Consider the following 18,217-nt stretch of genomic DNA (forward strand, 5'->3'; position numbering starts at 1 on the left):
TTTAAATTTTGTGCCACAAAGAAGAAAGTGGTTTCTGCTAATCCACTGGACCTGTGAAGAGCAGCAGACAGTAACTGAACAGTGCCCTTCGGGGTTACGATAAATCCTCCTGACAATTGCACTATAAATACTCATTGTATGTAAACTTGTATCAATTTCAAAGCCTCTTCAGGCTTAGCTGAAAGAACTTCAGGAAGGGGTGTGAGTTGTTTGGCAAGGATAAGAGGTCCAAACTGGCTGTTGCAGATATTCTATGATTCTCAGGTTAATTGAATTCCACTTTTGTCATCGGTTATGACCTCATAAAACTTAAGTTTCTGGAATGGGGGAAGCAAACTGATTTTGATTTGTTGCAATCGATCCATTGTAGAGAGAGTTTTTGAATACTTCGTCCAGGCAGGATCTTGATTCCCTACCTGTTTTGTGGGAAGGGTTTTTACTGTGGTGCTCTCATGGGATATTTCAGGAGCTTTCTGAAGCAATCTGCTAGTTGAATGCTGCTTTTCTGTACAGCAAGATGCAAGTTTCTGCGTCTGCTGTTCACCACTTATTAAATCAAGAAGTAAATTAGGTGGTTGAGCTACCAGGTTAAGCTTGCTGGGAAGAAAAAGAGGAAAAGAGGGATCCCTTTTTGGCACCGTGAGCATCCCAATCTCTTGCCACATGGTAGAAGTTCCCTGCTGTTTGCTCTCCCTCTCCCCTCCTCCTGTCTCCTGCGGGACGTTTCTGCAAGCCTTGCTAGATCCCAGCCCCTTGCTTTCATTTGTGTGACTCATCTGGCCATGCCTCAGCTTCCATTTGTCTCGGGGTGAGTAAGGTCAGAAGCAGCTATCCGTGCGTGATTTTCTGAAGAAAAGTCAAATCTTTGTCAAATGAGCACTGCCTCGATGAAAGCTTTATGTAGACACAGACAAATGAGGTTGCAGGGAAAAGAGATTCCTCATCTTCTCTTCTCCCTCCAATGTAAATAGTGCAGCATATGGGAAGCAGATGAGTGACCTTTCTGAGAGAGTGCTAAGGACGACGCTTTTTGACTTTAATAAAGTGTTTGCTTGCATTGCTGTTTTTACCTTGTTCTGGGGAAGATCCTTCTGATCTGGCACCGTAGCTCACTGCCCTCTTCCTTTGACATGAGGAACACCTTCCTGGCCTTTCTCTTTCAGCAATTACACCGATTGCTGGACATTTCCATTGAGTCTCTTGTTAATAGGCAAGAAGCTGGTCTTGGATGCAGTTTGCTCATTATAACTACTCAGCTCTTAGGTTGTTTTTCATTTCAATTTCCTTTAATGATATCAGTTAGGAAAGGATGTGTAAATGACAGGTACTTTCAAAACACATGCCTTACTAGTAGATGAGAAGCCGATCTGTTGAAGTGAAGTGGTGTTCCCCATGGGTGGGCAGCGGGTCAGTGTGTGGAAGCAGCATGGGTCCTGCTACAGAGCATCCTCAGCACCTAGTGCTGCCGGCAGCGCTGGAAGGAGGGCACTGCTGCTGCATCCTCTCCCGCCGTGCAGAGCCTGGGCATGGGGCAGGTGGGCTCTCTCAGGGGGCATTGCCACTCACCCTGGCTGTGTGGTTACCCTCATCCCCACATGCCTGGGGAGCAGGAGGTGTTTGCTGCGCTTGTCCCAGTCCCTGCCTTGCCCAGCAATACCCATGCTACCAATGCATGGTGTCGCATGTGTGCAGGGGGGTGTCCTGCCAGGAGCCACTAAGTGGTTTTGCTGATACATTAAAAGCAGATTTACATGTTTGTACAAGCTGCAATGTCTGCTGTTTGTTATATAACTGGCAAATATTAGCATTGCTTTTGCATTGTACTCTTCCCCAGAGCTTCGTCGTGCCTGGGCTTGTGAGCCTGGTTGAAGGCAGCTGCAGGCGCTGCCACGGCTGTTTCCTGGTCCCCTTCAGGTGGCGCTGGTGGAGTGCCAGGGCACCACCAGGGAGCTGGCCTCCCTTCAGAGGTCCTCACCATGCTTGCGTTGCCCTGCCAGGCGAGTATGTGGTGGTCACTGCCTGGGCTCCAGCAAAACAGGTGGGGGAGGCACAGGGGCAGTTCCTCGATCCAGATCCAGGTCATCTGCAGGCTTTTCCAGGAATCACCATGTTGCTCCTACCTGGTGGTACATTCAAGGTTTTATTCTGAACTGCACAAGTTACAATTGTATTGCTTTTCTATTTTTTAATGGCAGTTGATGTTCCCATGAGTCCAAGAGCTGGCATTCAAGGCCCTGGTGCATGATTCCTCCAGTTAAAACCACCTCTACTTTTGCCTCCTCCAAGCTTAGGACTTTATACTGGCTTCTTTTCTGCTGAGTGCACATGGGTGCATAGAAGAACGCAAGTCATGAAACAAGAGGAATCCTGTCAGCTGAATGAGCACCATTGTTTAATGAGCTCTGTTTCTCTTTATGTTATTTCCTCAAGAGATGCTGTTTGGAGACACTTTCTTTCTTTCTCACATTTCTTAGAATACATCTTCTACTAAAGACTTGAAAACAACAGGCTTTGTAGAAGTGCATTATTAACTGCCCTTCTGATCGGGCTTTTAATTCTTAGTAGCATTTTATTATTAATGGACTTCCATGAAGTTTATAGAACCGTTGGTAAGCAAATGTTTGATGAGTGCATCTGTTTTTTCTCATGTCAGTTGGTAAAGACAAAACAAACTCATGCTGCTTCCCTCTTTTTTGTTGTAGCAAACCTTCCCCAGTGATGTCCACTCTATTGAAGAAATTTTGAAGGTAGGTGCTCTTAAATAATAGACCTCTGTGTTTGCTTATATTTTGCATGCATTTAAGTAGTGTGTGGGGGAAAAAATATCGCTCTGCTTCTGTTCTGTCAGCAGACGTTGCAATCACTAAAAGTGTGTTTTGGGGTACACTGTGGAGAAGTAAAGGTAAAAGTTAGCTTTGGATACAGCTGGAGTTGTAATACCAGTCTTTCTATCAGTATGTAGGTTTAATACAGTCTGGTGCAGTCCAAGAGCAAGACTGACAAGTCATCCGAAACAGCCAGAGCTGCTCCTTTTTCAAGTCAGGGGGTTGCCATTACTGAGCACACTTCCTCCAAAGGCGCTGGACATGATGCCTCCTGTCCGTGCTGCCAGCCCCAGCAGCGTGGCCCTGAACAGGAGCATGCACCTGTGTCCATCTCACCCACCTGCGCACGACACTGCTGCTGGGCTGCTTCTCCTTCACTGTAATTCTAGTGCATTCGTGCAAAGCTAAGCCAGCTCTGATGCAAAACTGTCTCTGTAACCTTGTGTCAGAGCAGTGCACAGGCTCCCAGTAGCTGGGTCTGAGTACGTGTCACCCATTCACTGTGCACAGTGTGAAAATGCACTGTGATCTGCAAGCCGGTCATGCTGATACTGAGAAGACAGTTCTTTGATGTCAAATGCTATTCTGAGACACTGAAGTCCTAACGGAGGTGTTTGGTTTCTGTGATTCACTTCCCTCACTGTTGCTTCAGGTTGCAAAATCCTGATGCCTTTATTGCTCTCAAGAAGCTGTTGTTGGGACAGCGTTTTAGCTGAAAGGTAGTGGTGCACAGGTGGTCACTAGCTGCTGTGTGCTGGTTGGTGTTGCAGCACAAATACTCCACCTGGAAGTACTGCACCCTTTTGTGTTTCATGAGACATCCTGTTTTCTTGCCTGTTAGTAATGCATAACACTATTTTTGTAGCAACCACAGGGAAGGGAAGCGTGTACAAATACATGAAGAAGTGTAGTGCAGTATATTGAGGAGTTTATCATGTATTGAAAGATCGCACAGCTAGTGAGTGAAGTAAGCAATGAACTGAACAGTGGGAGGGGAGAAAGGAGAAGGCAAGGGTGGTAACAATGCAATCAAATAGTTACCCTGGTTAGTTGTAAGCTGCTTCTAGTTCTTGCACAGAAACCCTTGTAGATTGCTCTGATCCCTGCTTACAGCAATGTGGTTTCATTCCCTGTAAATCTTTGCATTTCATGTTATTCCTAATAGATAACAGGAATAGATATATATCTCTCTATATATATATATCTATATCTATATATTCTATATATAGATAATAGATAAAAGGAAACTAGGGACACTTCTGAACTTTCATATTTGTGCCTTGATGAAAAAATGGCACTTGTAAATTACAACACAGTAGAGATTTTCACACTTCAGTCTGTTTGGTGCCAAAAGTACAAAAATGTACTTTGCACTGACACGTTCCTCATTAATTTCTTTTAATCCCCTGAGCAAGCTGCGTGTGGTGCATGCTCGTCATGAGATGTGTTCAGCATGAACATAATTCCTAATTTTCTGAGTGAGCAAAGTGCCAATATTGTGTTACTCTGCATGCTGCTTTCTTCAGGAAGTTGGCAGGGAACAATTGTCATGACAGCCACTCTGGATGGAGATGGTGGGTGCACACCTTGAGTGCAGAGGTGATGTTGGGCTGGAGGGGGAAATCCCAAGATAACTATTCCTGGAAAGGTAGTGAGGGTTGCAGGCCATATCAATTCACTTACTTCTTGGAGCGACTATTACACTCTTCAGGATTTAAAACTTGAGGATCAGGAGCCAAGAAAAGTCTGTCTTGTGCGATTTCAACAAGGTGGTTCTGAATTTCTGAGCCCCAACTTCCCCAAAGGCCTCGTCTAGATTAGCCTCCATTAAAGTATTTTAGCGTATGTTCAAGACAAAGATCCTTTTCTGTGCTAGGCTTTTCATGTGTGTTCATTGCAGTGCAAGCCAAGGCTTTAGCACACTCGTCTGGGCCCAGCTGTGGTGCCAGACGAGGCAGGTTGGAGGTTGATCTTGCCTGCCGAACCCTATCCCATGGCTGTGGTGTTTGTGCTCTGCTTTCACCTGGACTATGGCTGAGCCCAAGAAGCCAGTACCTGGTAGTGATGGTGGGTGAGAGTAAGGGCAGGGGAACAGGGCAGAAGGATTCTAAAGACATAGCACATCGGGTGGTCTCTTTCTCTGGTTTGAAACCATGTCCCAGAGCTTTGCGACAGACATCTCGGTCAGTCAGAGCAAAAGCCAGTGTTTCAGACAGAATAGCATGGGGAACGGCTGGCAGTCAGAGCTCTCTGGCTGGCCTCCTCAAGTTATGAAAAGCCTTTAGGAGTGTTGTTGCTGTAAGGGGATATAAGAACTTCCGTAATAGGAAAGTCCTGCGCTTTGAAAAACCCCAGAACTACTCATATACGGGTTTTATTTACTTTTCCCTTTATTAACTGTGATAGCTGTAAGGCTGAGGCCTAATCCTGCAAACACTGTAAGTACTTAACTCTCCACAAGCTTCGCTGAGATTGCTGTTACTTGGGCAATGCAAGCATGCTTGCAGAAAAGGAGCAAGTCCTCACCATGGTCTGGCTGCTGTGCTCAAAGGAGGGCTTCTCACTGCAGTACCATGTCTCAGGTTTACGATCGGGTTGACAAGGACTTTTCTGGTAGATCCATATGAATCTCTTAAGCATAAAACTTCACCTGCATGTATCAGCAAAAATACTGTAAGCTGCTTCTCTCAATCTCTTTCCAGGAAATGACCCACTCATGGCCACCTCCCCTGACAGCTATTCATACGCCTAGTACAGCAGAGCCTTCCAAATTTCCGTTCCCAACAAAGGTAAAACACCCTCTTTCTGCCAGGGCTTTTGATAAATTAGAAGAGAGCTTTCCGGCTCTTGCATGTGTTTTCATCTGATTTTGTCCCCCTTTCATAGCTAAAGGCTGTTAGGAGAGATTATCTTTAGAAGTCAGATAAATTAAAGCACAGTGGATCTCGAGTTGTATAACAGCTGCTTGCAACGCATCGTTTTACTGAGAATTAGATCAGATTGTGCTTCTGAGTAATTGTTTTTGAGTGGGCTATATGGTAGCATAATTCTCTTTCCTCTTTTTTATTTTTTTAAGCAAGCTTTGTATTTTTAGAGTTGTTAAGATGTTTGAGCCGGAGGGGGATGAATGAATAATGTTTCAATAATAACAAACATTATTTGTTATAATCGTGGGCTTCAAATGTGACTGCTTTTCAGAAACATTTTAAGCATCTCATCTGTTGCAGCACAAAAAACATTTTATTTTTATTATCAACAAAAATATTTGCTGACTGTGTTAAACAGAAGGGTTTGGCAGCTCTTATAAATTTTTTAAAAATATTTCTTCAAAAATGCACATACCACTAATGTGCTAGCAACACATATTTTTGGTGGCAGTAGCACATATCATTTCTGTCCATGCTAAGCTATGTCAGGCCAGCTTAGACTATTGGACACTTGAAAGTCATACTTTGACAAGTTAGTCAAAGTATTTATTACAGTAAGTAACATGTGGAAAAAAATCATCGATATGCTGCTATTAAGAGAGAGCTGATTTATTTTATTCTCAATTTGCACTTTGTCCTTTCTTTCTAGGAATCGCAGCACGTTGGATCTGTAGCACAGAATCAGAGTAAGTAGAAATCCAAAGAAAACACACTGTTATGTGTGTATTGACAGACAGTTTTGTGTGTTGTGTGTTATACATTGAGGAGAACATAAAATGTTTACATTGATTAAGGAGCACAATTTCCTGTGCTTTGTTGAACAGTGATGAATTTAGAAAATGCTTATGAGGTTGTATACATTCATTACCTAGAAATTAAGGCAGCAGTTCAGCAGAGAACAAACAGTATTTCGTTAGGAAACCGCATTTAGAGTGATGAATAATCTCAGTGGAAAACAATTATGTCCTGGAAGAAAGTGACTTTCTAATCTGATGCTCAGAGACCATAGGGTAAAATATGCTACAAGTGAGGCAAATAAAACCAACTGATTCATTTTTGATTTACAGAACAGTATGACGCACCTTCAAAAACGTTGCCTAGTTCTCAGCCAAGAACATCGTAAGTAACCGGACTCAGTTCCCATCTCTACTGTGCAGCTACTTAAAAGAACCTGGAATGAATTATAATTTGGTTTACTTGATTCCAAAGATTATGATTTTTCTCAGAAAATTTCAGTGCAGGGAATTTTCACCAACAGAAACATTGCTGTTTCATGTTTATGATGACTGTGTTAAAAACAAAACAAAGCTGAAGAAAAAAAACCCAACTATTAATGTGCCAGATTGAAGGTTTTTTGCTCTTAATCTGTGGCTACTAAACATCTTGTCACACTTAGTGCTATTCAAACTACTAATAATGCATTCAACTGACATAAATTATAAGGGATACAAACTGAATCTGATCTATTCTGCATGTTGTTTTGAAGCCTGTGAGGGCTAGTAAAGCTACAGCTATGAAAACTGTGAAAACTAGGGGTGAAATTTTAAAGCAATCATATGGTATAACTTTCTGCAGTTGCCCAAGGAAGAGTTTTCTAAAAAGTGTTGCCTTAATTTTATTTTTATTTCAAACAAACAAACAAAATTTTCATGTGGACTTTCTAAAAACCTCAATTTATATTCTAATAATGTTAGCTAGTTGCAAAGTGGGGTGAAGATGAAATTTCTATAGCTTTTTTAATAGTATTTATATACTTCTACTTCTCTTTTATATATTTATTCTTTTCTCTATCATGTTATGTTTTCTCTCAGAAGAAAGCTTCTTAGAATTTGAGTTGCAGTGTAAGATTTTATGCATAATCACTACAAAAGTTTTACAAGGCTAGGAAGGAGCACCAACTAATAAATGAATCGTTCCAATAGAAAATTTTAAGTTGGTGGATAAAATAACTTGGTACTGTCCCTGTAGGTGAAAGTGGTTATCTGTTAATTACAGAAATTGCTTGAAAGTAGTTTTGTGTGGGCTGACGTTAGTCTTTCAGGATTAACCTGGCCAGATGTCAGCATTGGTAGATCCTGAGCCCTGAGTAACAAATAGAAATCTTTCCATGTCTGGAAGGCTAAGGGGTCTGTGTGCAAGGCAATTGCCAAACCATTAAATGCCTATTAGTTCATGTGATATATAAAGATCTCATGTTACTCCATGATATGTTGTTCCATGGAAGGCTGCAAACTACAGACTACAAAGCTTACTCCACTTGTTTTCCTTTTTCTTATCATGAACAATTTAATTAAAAAACCACTCCAAAACTGGAATAGTCACAAGTAAGAGGAAGAGCATCTCTCCATCTTGGTTGAGATTGTAGAATTTTGCACCCAAGCTCTGTAACATTGTTAAAACAACCCTTTTTGTACTGTTCCAGCATCATGCAGAGGAGCCCTTGCTGGCTGGGAGCGTGGGATAGTGTCTTGCTGAGTAGTCAACTACTCCCTTAATCCATTCTTTATTTTGCTCCTCCTTCCTCCACCCCAGTTTGCTCCTCCTGAACCACTTCTGGAAATTTTCATTGCACTATTAAAAATACTAGTTTCAACTGCTCCAGGCTCTGCCTTTCTCCTCAGATACCTTACAACCATCATCTTTATTTCAACTCTTCTCAGCTGCTTGTAAAAATCCCTCTAGCACTTTAGTCGGTTGTCCAGGCGGCAGAGAGAAAAGAGACTTTTACTGTAGACAAGAATCTGAAAATTCTCCTTTCTTAGCCCAAAGGTCCAGAATTGTAAATTTGGCATGGTACGTAGCTCTGTCCTTAGCCAATATCCCTTCTCTGCTCCACGTCCTTGCGGGCACTTCAGAGCCAGTGCTCATCTACCAGGGACATGCGTACCCACAATTGACGAAAGCAGTTGAAGCAGGAGGAACAGGGTGGCTTAGGTTTACGTCCAAAATGGAGTCAAGCGAGATTTGCCCAAGGACTTCCTCTACATCTTTCCTTTGAACTGATGCATCCCTTCTTTTTTGTTTTGTTTTTATTTTCATTTGCACAACAGGGCTTGCTTTCTTTGCTGTTCAAAGCACACGTGACTGTCTGAACATTCAGCTGCCTGGAGTAGCTAGCGTTACAAAGTGTAGCTGCCTGAAAACAAACAGCATTTGTGCTGGTTAATTAGAGGTTGAAATCCCGGTGCATCTGTGCGCCCAAATTAAGCATTCAGCTTTACAGAGCATGCAAGGGTTTCCCAGATGGCTTTCATTCTTGAATACAGCCCCGAAGTTAGCACCTGGCTGTGCTGGAATGGAAGTAGCCCTTCTTTTAAAAGGGCAGATGCCAAGCTCATTCTTGGTGATGCATCTTTAACCTGGCTGGCCGAGAGGCACCAGCCTGTGCTTTCAGTGGGGTGGTTTGGCAAGCGGTATTAATTTTAGTGCTGCTCCTCTCACTAAAAGAGTTCTTTTTAAATAGCTTTACAGGGAGATTGATGGTGTATATATAAGCTGCAAATGAACAGGTCCTGCAAGTGAAAACTTGGCATCTATTAACTCCTGAGCTAATTAAAGCATTAAAATTATTAAAGCAGATTTATTTTCTTTGAGTAGGCTATTTAACAATTTGTTGAAACCTTGTTTTGGGGAAACTGGCTTTGTCTATCCTTGCAGAATTATGACTCATTTAAAGTTTTAGTGTTCTTCCTTGATCCTAAATTGAACTTAAGTAGTTGCAATGTTCTTTTATGCTGATGCATTTTATCTACCAGCAGCTCAGGTGAAAAAGGCAGTCCTTTTTAGTACAAACAGTTAAATCAGATTTAAAAGAAGATCTAGGTAGTGTTTCCTTGCATTATCCTCTTTCCTCTAAAGGAAATGCATCTGTAGTCCACAATTCTTAAAGCAAAACAAAACAAAAAAATGAAAACACTTTCAGAACTTTTCAGCATCCCAGGAAGTTTGTTCATTATCACCTTTGAAGGACTACTTCCCCTAATGGGTTGGAAAAAAAATAAAAAGAATTCATTGAGATGCTAGTAGACTTTTGGCCAAACTGCCCAGAAGTGTGAAGAGTGGCTGTATTGTTGCTATTCTTCTTTTTTCCTTTTTGTGTCTCAGTGGACTGGCAGTGAGCTTCGGCTCTAGCCCACATATCCAAAGTTGGTGTGTGTAGGATTGCTGCAGACTGCGTGCCGTTTGCCTTCTGTAGGAAATTCAGGGGCCTCGTTTTCCAAGGTGGTGTCTCACAGCGCTTCCTTTCAGTGTTTACTCTAAAAGAAGAAGCAAGAGGTGATTTCAACCGAGGTGTGTGAGGAAATAAGGCAATAGAGGCTGGGAGATGGAGGAGGATAGTCACAGGGGAATGGCAAAGTCAAAATGCCTGAACAAAGAAAGCACATAGGTCTTCGAGTATAATCAGACAGAGCCCTTGTGGCACTGAGAACCTCTTCTGCATCAGTGAGAGGTACTTGGGGACTGTGTGGTCAGTACCTTTGCAAGAGGCATCACCTGTGCGGGAGGGATTGGCTCTGTACTGGTAGACATAGGAGACCTTTGGGGTTTCTTCATGCTGTCCTGCTCTGTGGACAAGAGCAGATTCATCACTTCTGGTTTGTGGAATTGTTTGTTGTGAGATCGTGACCAGCTTCGGCAGTAAACATGGTCCTATTTCAATGAAAGTATCTCCATGCATGTCAACTGCTTTGGTATGAGAGTAAAATAATTTGTCTAGCTAGTGGGGATAGTGTTTAAATAATGGAATCACTTTTTAATTCAAGGTTTGTACTCTTCTTTTGTCACACAATCATAAAAGTAAACTGCTCAGGGTCATTAGAGGTGAACCACAGCCGTAAATCTTTTTCGCTTTGTTCATAATTTGACATGAAGGCTTGAAAGAGTGTGAAGGTTTGTGTAGTTTTCCTTTTCCTACCAAGTATCAGGAACACTAACTCTCTCCCCACTTTTCCAAGGTGATGTGGTTCACTGGGGATCTTTCATATTTGTTTTCGTGCTATAAAGTGTGTTGTCATGAGGGGTTGGAAGCTTATTTTTCTTATTTGGGCATGAGAAAAATTTCTCACAGAGAGACCTTAGTTTGAAATGAGGTTGAAATAAACAGAGTTTTGACCTGATTGATTAAAATCCCTGTCTCAGTTCCCAAGCTTTTTATCCCATTTTTGGAATTACACTTGCGTAATTCTCTGGGTTGAGGAGTCGGTCTCCAGCTAGTTTCAAGATTTGAATTGCTCCACTTTTGAATAGCAAGAGTTTTGCCTGTCTGTTTTCCAACTCCTTTTGGGATGCCTGCATGATTCCCAAAGAGGGGGATAACAATTTTGGAGAACTTTGGGTCCCTCCCCACAAATCCTTCCCCCTCCAGCCTTTTGAGGACCTCGGTAATGCATTGAAATTGCAAACAGTAGTTACCACCTGCAGGCGGAGGACTAAATTACGCTTTTGGAAACATTTGCAGGCAGCCTGCTTTCTAGCAATAGTAAAATAGAGTTCGTGCCTCCCCACTTGTAAACTGCTTTGAGTATCTGAACTGCTCGATGTTACGGTTATTGGTGAGATGTGCAGGAGCATGAAGCTCATTGTGTAGAGAAGAAATAGGAGATAGGCTTGACCTCAGCATTTACTTACGTATGTGTGATAGGAGACTTCAGCAGCAAAAAGAGAACCCCTGTGACAGAAGAAATATTCGCAGCCCCTGGGAGCAGAGAGCATGAACATTGCACAGCTTCTGGTGCAAAGACAGTGCTTTCTGCCCCTTGGGGAGCCAGCGTAGGCTAATAGCTTGCTAGTTTCTTGCTGTACAAGGATCAGACTTCTTCCACCCTGCCCTGTTCTGTTAGTGTGCTAAGTAACCCTTGCTGAGGAGCATTCCCCTCACAGAACTTCATCTTTGTTGTCTGTAGATGGCAGCCAATGATACTGACCTCCATTGCAAAATGTCCTGAGATCAGTTGGAAAGCACAGTAAAATGCCTAGGTTGTGTGTTATCATTTTATCATTCATTCAGGTAATGACAGGGTTTAGCAGATTGAGCATGCCGAATGTTCAGAAAGGATGTGGGAGGTTGGTTTGTTTTGGCAAGCACAAACCAAGTATTTTTCAGTGTCTGCTGCTTGAAAATGTGTCTGCCTTGGCTGATATTTATCTTCTGGTTGTCTTTCAGAATGCTCCAGGACGACCTGCAGCTCAGTGATAGTGAAGAGAGTGGTGACGACCAAGTCAGTTTTAGATGTTTTATACACTAGGCACACAGACATCCCTTTAAATCATCACGACTTGTTGCATTGTTCTGAATTCCTTAAGCTAACCTTTCTTCCCCCTCTCCTCTTTGTTTTTGTGAACAAAACAGGTTGTTGAAAAGCCACCTTCTTCACTTGCTCCTCCAAGGTACAGGTTTGTTCCCAAACTACTAGCTAGACCAAATAAAGAGGAAAAACAAAACTACTTTTTATATATGGGGTAGATGGGCAAGGGTTCCTGGTTTCTCTTGTAGATACAGGCTTTGGTTTCTAGCTGCCTGAAGCTGCTGTTGAAAATTGGCTTTAGTTGTGTGGGGTTTTACAGAAAGCTCCAATTAGAAATGAATAATCCAGGCATGCTGGATTTTGCCTGTGAACCAGAACTGTATTTCCCCAACTGTTCCCTCCTTTTCTCTTCCTCCCCTCCACCAGTGTATATGTAGATCACACTGGAGCTAATGGGATTTTCAGTTGTAGTAGTGATGGGTGAGGTGTGAGTCCCGTTTTAGTTCAGAAGGAAGCCCAAAACAGCCAAGCGGGTGGAGAACAGAAGAGGGTTAGGTAGACTTATTGAGGCTGTTTCAGCTCCTCCTAAGGCAGCTGATTGTAAGCAGTTCCTGCCATGTATTGTTAGTCAGAAGCAATATTCAAGGTAGACTGAACAGCCACGTGCCAGCATTAGAGGAAGAAAGGTGGAGAAGCCCAGAATTTTTCCTATGGGAGAGCACCGACATACATTTTTGGCTTGATATCTATGTTCTTCAAGCACAGAGTAATGGTCTGCAAAGTCAGACTTGCAGAAGGGCATGCCAATTCTTGGCATGATCTGCGTCTCTGCAAGTTCTTGAAATAGAGTGTTCTCACTCTATCAGTCTGGATCAGCAAGGAGCTTGCCTCCAAATCATACAAATGTGTTGATACTGACATGGGAAACAGTAAAAAAAAAAAAAAAAAAAAAAAAAAAAAATCAACATTTTGATTTTGTAAGCCCATTTCAAAAGAAAAAGCAGCTGTGCATAAAAAGTCATGGCTCTCCCTCAGTTCCATCCACTCCCATTGTCAGTGCTGGAGGAAAACACTTTTGAGTAGGGGAGGGTGTTGCAAAAAATGCTGCTGCTTGACATGGCTGTTAATGAAACGGTTACAGCACCTTGACCAAGTAACACAGATGACGAAGTGAAAACTTAAGGGGGAGAATACAAAAAGGACAAACTATCCTGGAATGTATGTTTCTGTCTTGTTAGCCTTTGTTGGAAATTTTTCTTTTGAGGGTTGGGGCTTTCAGAAAAGCACTTGTCAGTTTTGGTTATTTTTTAAACTTTGGTTGGCTAAATGCAGCTTCATATTGTAGCAGTGATGTCCTGCTTATGTATTTTTCTGACTGGGTTGGAGTTGAAGGGTTTTTTATTTCCAGAGGTTTTTTATTCTGGTGCTTTATCTTTTGAGTATGGCAATGTATTCCTTTGGCCTTCTCCCCTCTCCTCTCAGTACCAAAACACAGGGCTTCAGTTTTATTTTTGAATCCTGCCATGTCAATATAATAAGTAAGTAACCTTCACCCATGCTGCTTTCTAATTTTATCTCATGGTGGCCTTGCAGTGCCCTACAGTCCCAGCCCAAGAGTGTGGCATCAGCACATTCCAACAGCCCGGAGTCAGGGAGCACCAGTGACTCAGACAGCTCTTCAGACTCGGAGACGGAGAGCAACTCGAGTGACAGTGAAGCAAATGACCCTCTGAGAGCGTCAGCACCTGAGGTGAATGCAAATAAAATGTAGAGGCTGCTTAATATAGCTTCTTGCCTCAGACCCTCTGCTGTCTGAATGCAATCAGGACAGGAGACTTGAAATACTGTCATTGTTCAGGTGTCCCCTTGACATCTTTGCTGCATCATCAGACTTTTCTTGCCCTTTGCTTCCTTTCTAGAGTTTGTCAATTAAATAACTCTTTGTAACAGCATAATTAGACTTTTACCTGCCTAATCTTGAAGTGTTCCCCATTCTCCTTTGGCATCATTGTCTAGCACTCCTGGAGGAATTAGGGCCTTCATTGGCAAGACACAAGCAAGGCACAGATGAGAAGCACGGCTTGTCTGGGGTGTTTGGGGCCCACCCCTGCCCGTGCAGCTTTTCTGGGTGCTGAGGCAATGGGCTGCTTCAGGGTGAGACCCTGATATGTTAAGAGGAGCTGCTGCCTCCCTGCAGCTCCTGTGCATGAGTGACAGATTCAGCTTCTCCCAGATCGCAGCTGAAGTGATCAGACCTGCAGGAAGGGCTGGAATGTGCTTAGACTTGCTTCTGTTGAATTTGGCTTGGATAGTGCTGCACTGGCATTTCTGAGGCTTTTATTGGGAAAAGCAGACAAACAGAACTTGGTGCCTTAAAGTTTCATAACTGAGACCATGCATTTTTTAATAATCTGCTGTAGAAGTGCTCGTGTCCCATGGTTTCAAACAGTTCCTCCAGCTTGCAAAACATTCCCAGGCCAGTGGGAAGTGCATGGTTATATCCTACGGACCACAGCTGATGTAAACCAATCTGCTGACAGTTTTGAGGTACTGTGAGAGGAAAGCCCAGAAACCTTGTAATTTATTTCTCCCTCCCCTCCCCCAGCCCTAGCCTTGCTTTCTTTTACCTTAGAAGCACATGAACAAGGAGAGTTTTATGTACAGAAAACAAGCTTTGAGAAGGCATATCTTTTCATCTCGCATCTAATACACTTTACCCTCCAGCAGTTCAGTTACAGACTTTGCCCTCTGCAATATGGGTGTCTTTGGAAGGAAACAGATTTTATGCTTCTCTTTTACCAAATCCTGCCTGGTTTGTCCTGAAAATACTAGATTGTAAGATCCTTCTAACTCTAGTGAAGTCCTAGCTATTTGCCATTGACCATTTTATCCTTTTTTTATTCAGCAAAGTATTCATCCATGGTGCTCAAGGAGCAAGTTAATGCACATGGCCCATTTGTTTATAGTCAGTTCTTCACATGCAAAAGCACAGACTTTAAGACCTATAGGCAATAGTTCCTTCTTTTAAAAAAAAAAAAAAAAAAAAAAGTCTCTTAGTATCCTTTGTGTTTGGAAAACCTAATGAAAACCCGTATGATAGTGTAGATCACAAACAAGATAACTGATGGTAGAAGTGCTGGAAAAGGATGAGAGTATGCCACTGTCTGCTAGCTACCTACATTATAAACCAAAGTTTACTAAGTCTTTTGGCTATGTTTTTATAACATTTGACAAAAAAAAATGCTCTTCAGTGGCTAATAAGTTAAAATGCTAATGAAAATAAAGCAGATTTGTGCTATCTGAACAGTATAATGGAATTTGTCGTTTAGTTTTACTTACAAACCCATGGTAAAACCAAACTCTGTTTTTTAAACCGGGTTTCTAGATTGACTCACTCAAACACAATTGAAGACGTCTTGTTTATCCATGTGTTCTACAGTGAGTTGAGTCTGGATAGAGAAGAAAATCACGGCAGAAGGGATTCATTAGTCTTGGAAAACCTTTCATGTACTAGGCTTTCTCTTTTTGGGCAAGAATTGTGGTTCTTCTCAAAAGCGAGAGTTGTGACTGGGGAGAATCTGTGACGGCAGGAGTGTAGCTGTGCTCTGATGGTGCCCAGATAATGAGCTACACATTTGAGTGATGCTGACACATAATGTGGTATTTTCAGAATGGGCCCCAGAGAATCATGCCCCTGATTTGCAGCTTCTGTTGTCTGTTTTAGGGTTAGTTGGGTTTGCTTTTCTTGTAATTTATCAGACTACTGTTAGATTAGGCAGGGCTTGTAGCAACCACATCTGACCGTGACTCCAGAGGCCTTCAGACCTCCGTCGTTGCTCATGCCTTGCTTGACCCAGAGGGAAGCAAGTGTTGGGTTGTGTAGGCAGAGGACTCAGAAGAGGCTGGACTTGATGTGCTAGCCATACAATTTCTTTTGGTGAATGGTTTTCTTTTGGTTAAACCACAGGAGCCTGACAGCCTACCTGTCAGACTTCAATGAGATGTGATAGCTGGCACAGCTCATCGTCTGTTTTGAAAGCAGTGCTGTGTGCAAATAACTTTCTAAAAGCGTTGTGAGGACAGCACCTAACCTGTTTTTACAATTGCTGCTTTTTTTGTATGTTGTCTGATTGTGCAACGATGTTGGTTAGTGGCAAACCAAGATGAAGTTTTCATGTAGACTGGTCTCTTACTGAGTGACAGGTAGGGCTAGCAGAGATCCAGGAGTGCTGTGCAACACATTTGATCCTGTGCAAAAATAAGGCCTGTGTTTCTGAAGTCAGTGTTGATGTGCACATGCTAGAGTATCCCCACTGTCTCATGGTCTTTCACTTTCAAGCTCTTTTAACAGTAAGGGGAAATTTTACTGGGTTCTGGTAAGCTCTGCTAGGATGGAAATAGCCCATTAAGGCATCAGTCTTGCATCCTTCCTTTCTCTTTTTGTCTGCAGCCTGACCCGCCAACTTCTAATAAGTGGCAGCTCGACAACTGGCTAACCAAGGTGAACCCACCAGCAGTACCAACAGAGAGTCTCAGCGAAGTTGCCCATGGGAATGGATGTGAGGAGGGCAAGGAGCAGGGGCAGGGCATCAGCAGCAATTCCTCCCACCAGCGCACCGAGCTGAGGGAGCCTCATCATAAGAGCTCTGGCCAAGTGGCCAGGGCTCCTCAGGATGCTCATCTTCCGACCAAACGCAACTGCCAGAAGTCTCCTGTTTGTGCCAAGGAGCCCTCACCCAGGCAGACGGTGGGTATCAAAAGGCCTGGCAAGGCCCCGGTGCACGAGGGGCCCAAGGGAAGCCTGAAGGTGGAGAGTGACCCTGGTTCTTTTGAGGTCAGAGACCAGTCTTCCAGAGACAAACCAAAAGTCAAAACGAAAGGGAAGCCAAAACCCAGTGACAGAAAAGACCTGAAGCCGGCACTGCAAGAGCCCCCTGAGAACAGAAAGCACAAGAGCTCCCACCAGGCCAACGCCAAACCCTTCTTGGACCCCAAGCTCATGAGAGACGTTTTGCTTGGCAGTGCCCAGGAGCGTCTCACTCTTAGTCCCCTTCCTCAAGGCCAGGGCACAACCCCCACCAGGACTAGTGGCCACAGGCCTGCCATAGTGGCCAGAGAGGATTTTCACAAGGAGAAACTCCCCTTGCCTATCAGGGAGAAGAAGTTGCTCTCTCCAGTAAGGGACTCCCCCGCCCCTCAGTCCCTCATGGTGAAAATAGATCTCCCCCTCCTGTCAAGAGTCCCCCAGCCCCCTGGGAAAGGCAGTCACCAGAAGAGAGCAGAGGCCAAGGAACTCCCCGGTGCAAGGAAGCAGGACTTGGAGAGGAAAACCATGGACACTCCTGACAAGTCCCTTCAAAAGAGGAAGGTGAGAGGTGGAAGTGGAGGTGGGTTTGTACAAGGACCGAGGTGGTGTTTGAAAAACCCACACAGAGAGTTCATTTCTGCTTCATAGGTTGGGAGTGGACCATTATGCCGTTCCTACAAAGGTGTTCTCAAACTTCTAAAGAGAATGTGTATCAAAACTGTCCACAGATGTTTCTTGTTGGTCACAAATCCCCTGCTGAGCAAATGAAAAGCCCTGTAAGCTGTCTAACAATTGCTTTGGTGTTTTAAAACATTTTTGTTGCTGTGTTTTCTTGAAATACTAGTTTTCTCAGACAACAAAACCCCAGCCCTCCTATGTCAGAGGAGCCTTCAGCAGCAGGCTGTGTCAGTATGTGGCTGGTCAGCCCCTTGGTAGCATTTGTGGGTTTCTCCAGCTTTCAGCCCAAGCAGAGCTTTGCAGGGCTGCAGTGCCTCCTCCCCCTGCAACCCCTTTAAAAGCAGCATGGTGTCTGAAGCACCTCCCAGACTGTGCAGCCATCTGCGCTATCCATTTAACATCTGTTGTGGGAGAGCACCTTGCCTGCAGTTCGTGGGTGTGCCCAGAGGGAGAACCGACCCAGGCCGCCCCGGTCTGCACTTTTCGATTTTGTCCATGTATGCACCTTCTGCTGCCTTTGCTTGCTTACGCAAAGAGGAATTCTGCAGGTGTAAACTGGGTTATTATTACTAGGGGTGGTGGCAACAACCCTGTGCCTTTTGCTTTTCCATAAATGCAGACTTTTAACTGAACCAGGTTCACTGATTTACCATCACTAAACCCTGCTTTGGATCTCAGTACTTGGATAAATACGTAGAAAACTTTGGTTTTCCCTGGAGCTGCTGTGGTGCTAGC

The 18,217-nt window shown here is 43.4% G+C and overlaps 1 protein-coding gene across 4 annotated transcripts in view; it reads left to right on the plus strand.

Annotated features, from left to right (window-relative positions):
• AFF1 (ALF transcription elongation factor 1) overlaps positions 1–18,217 on the plus strand; it is a 129,656-nt gene that overhangs the window by 89,201 nt on the left and 22,238 nt on the right. For 3 of the 4 annotated variants that reach the window (XM_076337036.1, XM_076337038.1, XM_076337039.1), the window contains 8 exons: positions 2,703–2,747; positions 5,528–5,614; positions 6,402–6,438; positions 6,820–6,871; positions 11,916–11,970; positions 12,102–12,139; positions 13,591–13,747; positions 16,448–17,365. In XM_076337036.1, coding sequence (XP_076193151.1) covers positions 2,703–2,747; positions 5,528–5,614; positions 6,402–6,438; positions 6,820–6,871; positions 11,916–11,970; positions 12,102–12,139; positions 13,591–13,747; positions 16,448–17,365 — 1,389 coding nt within the window. The remainder of the gene's footprint in view (positions 1–2,702; positions 2,748–5,527; positions 5,615–6,401; positions 6,439–6,819; positions 6,872–11,915; positions 11,971–12,101; positions 12,140–13,590; positions 13,748–16,447; positions 17,366–18,217) is intronic. The other variant, XM_076337040.1, reaches the window with a different exon arrangement.

This window comes from Aptenodytes patagonicus, chromosome 4 (assembly GCF_965638725.1).
Source record: "Aptenodytes patagonicus chromosome 4, bAptPat1.pri.cur, whole genome shotgun sequence".
NCBI classification, from domain to species: Eukaryota; Metazoa; Chordata; class Aves; order Sphenisciformes; family Spheniscidae; genus Aptenodytes; species Aptenodytes patagonicus.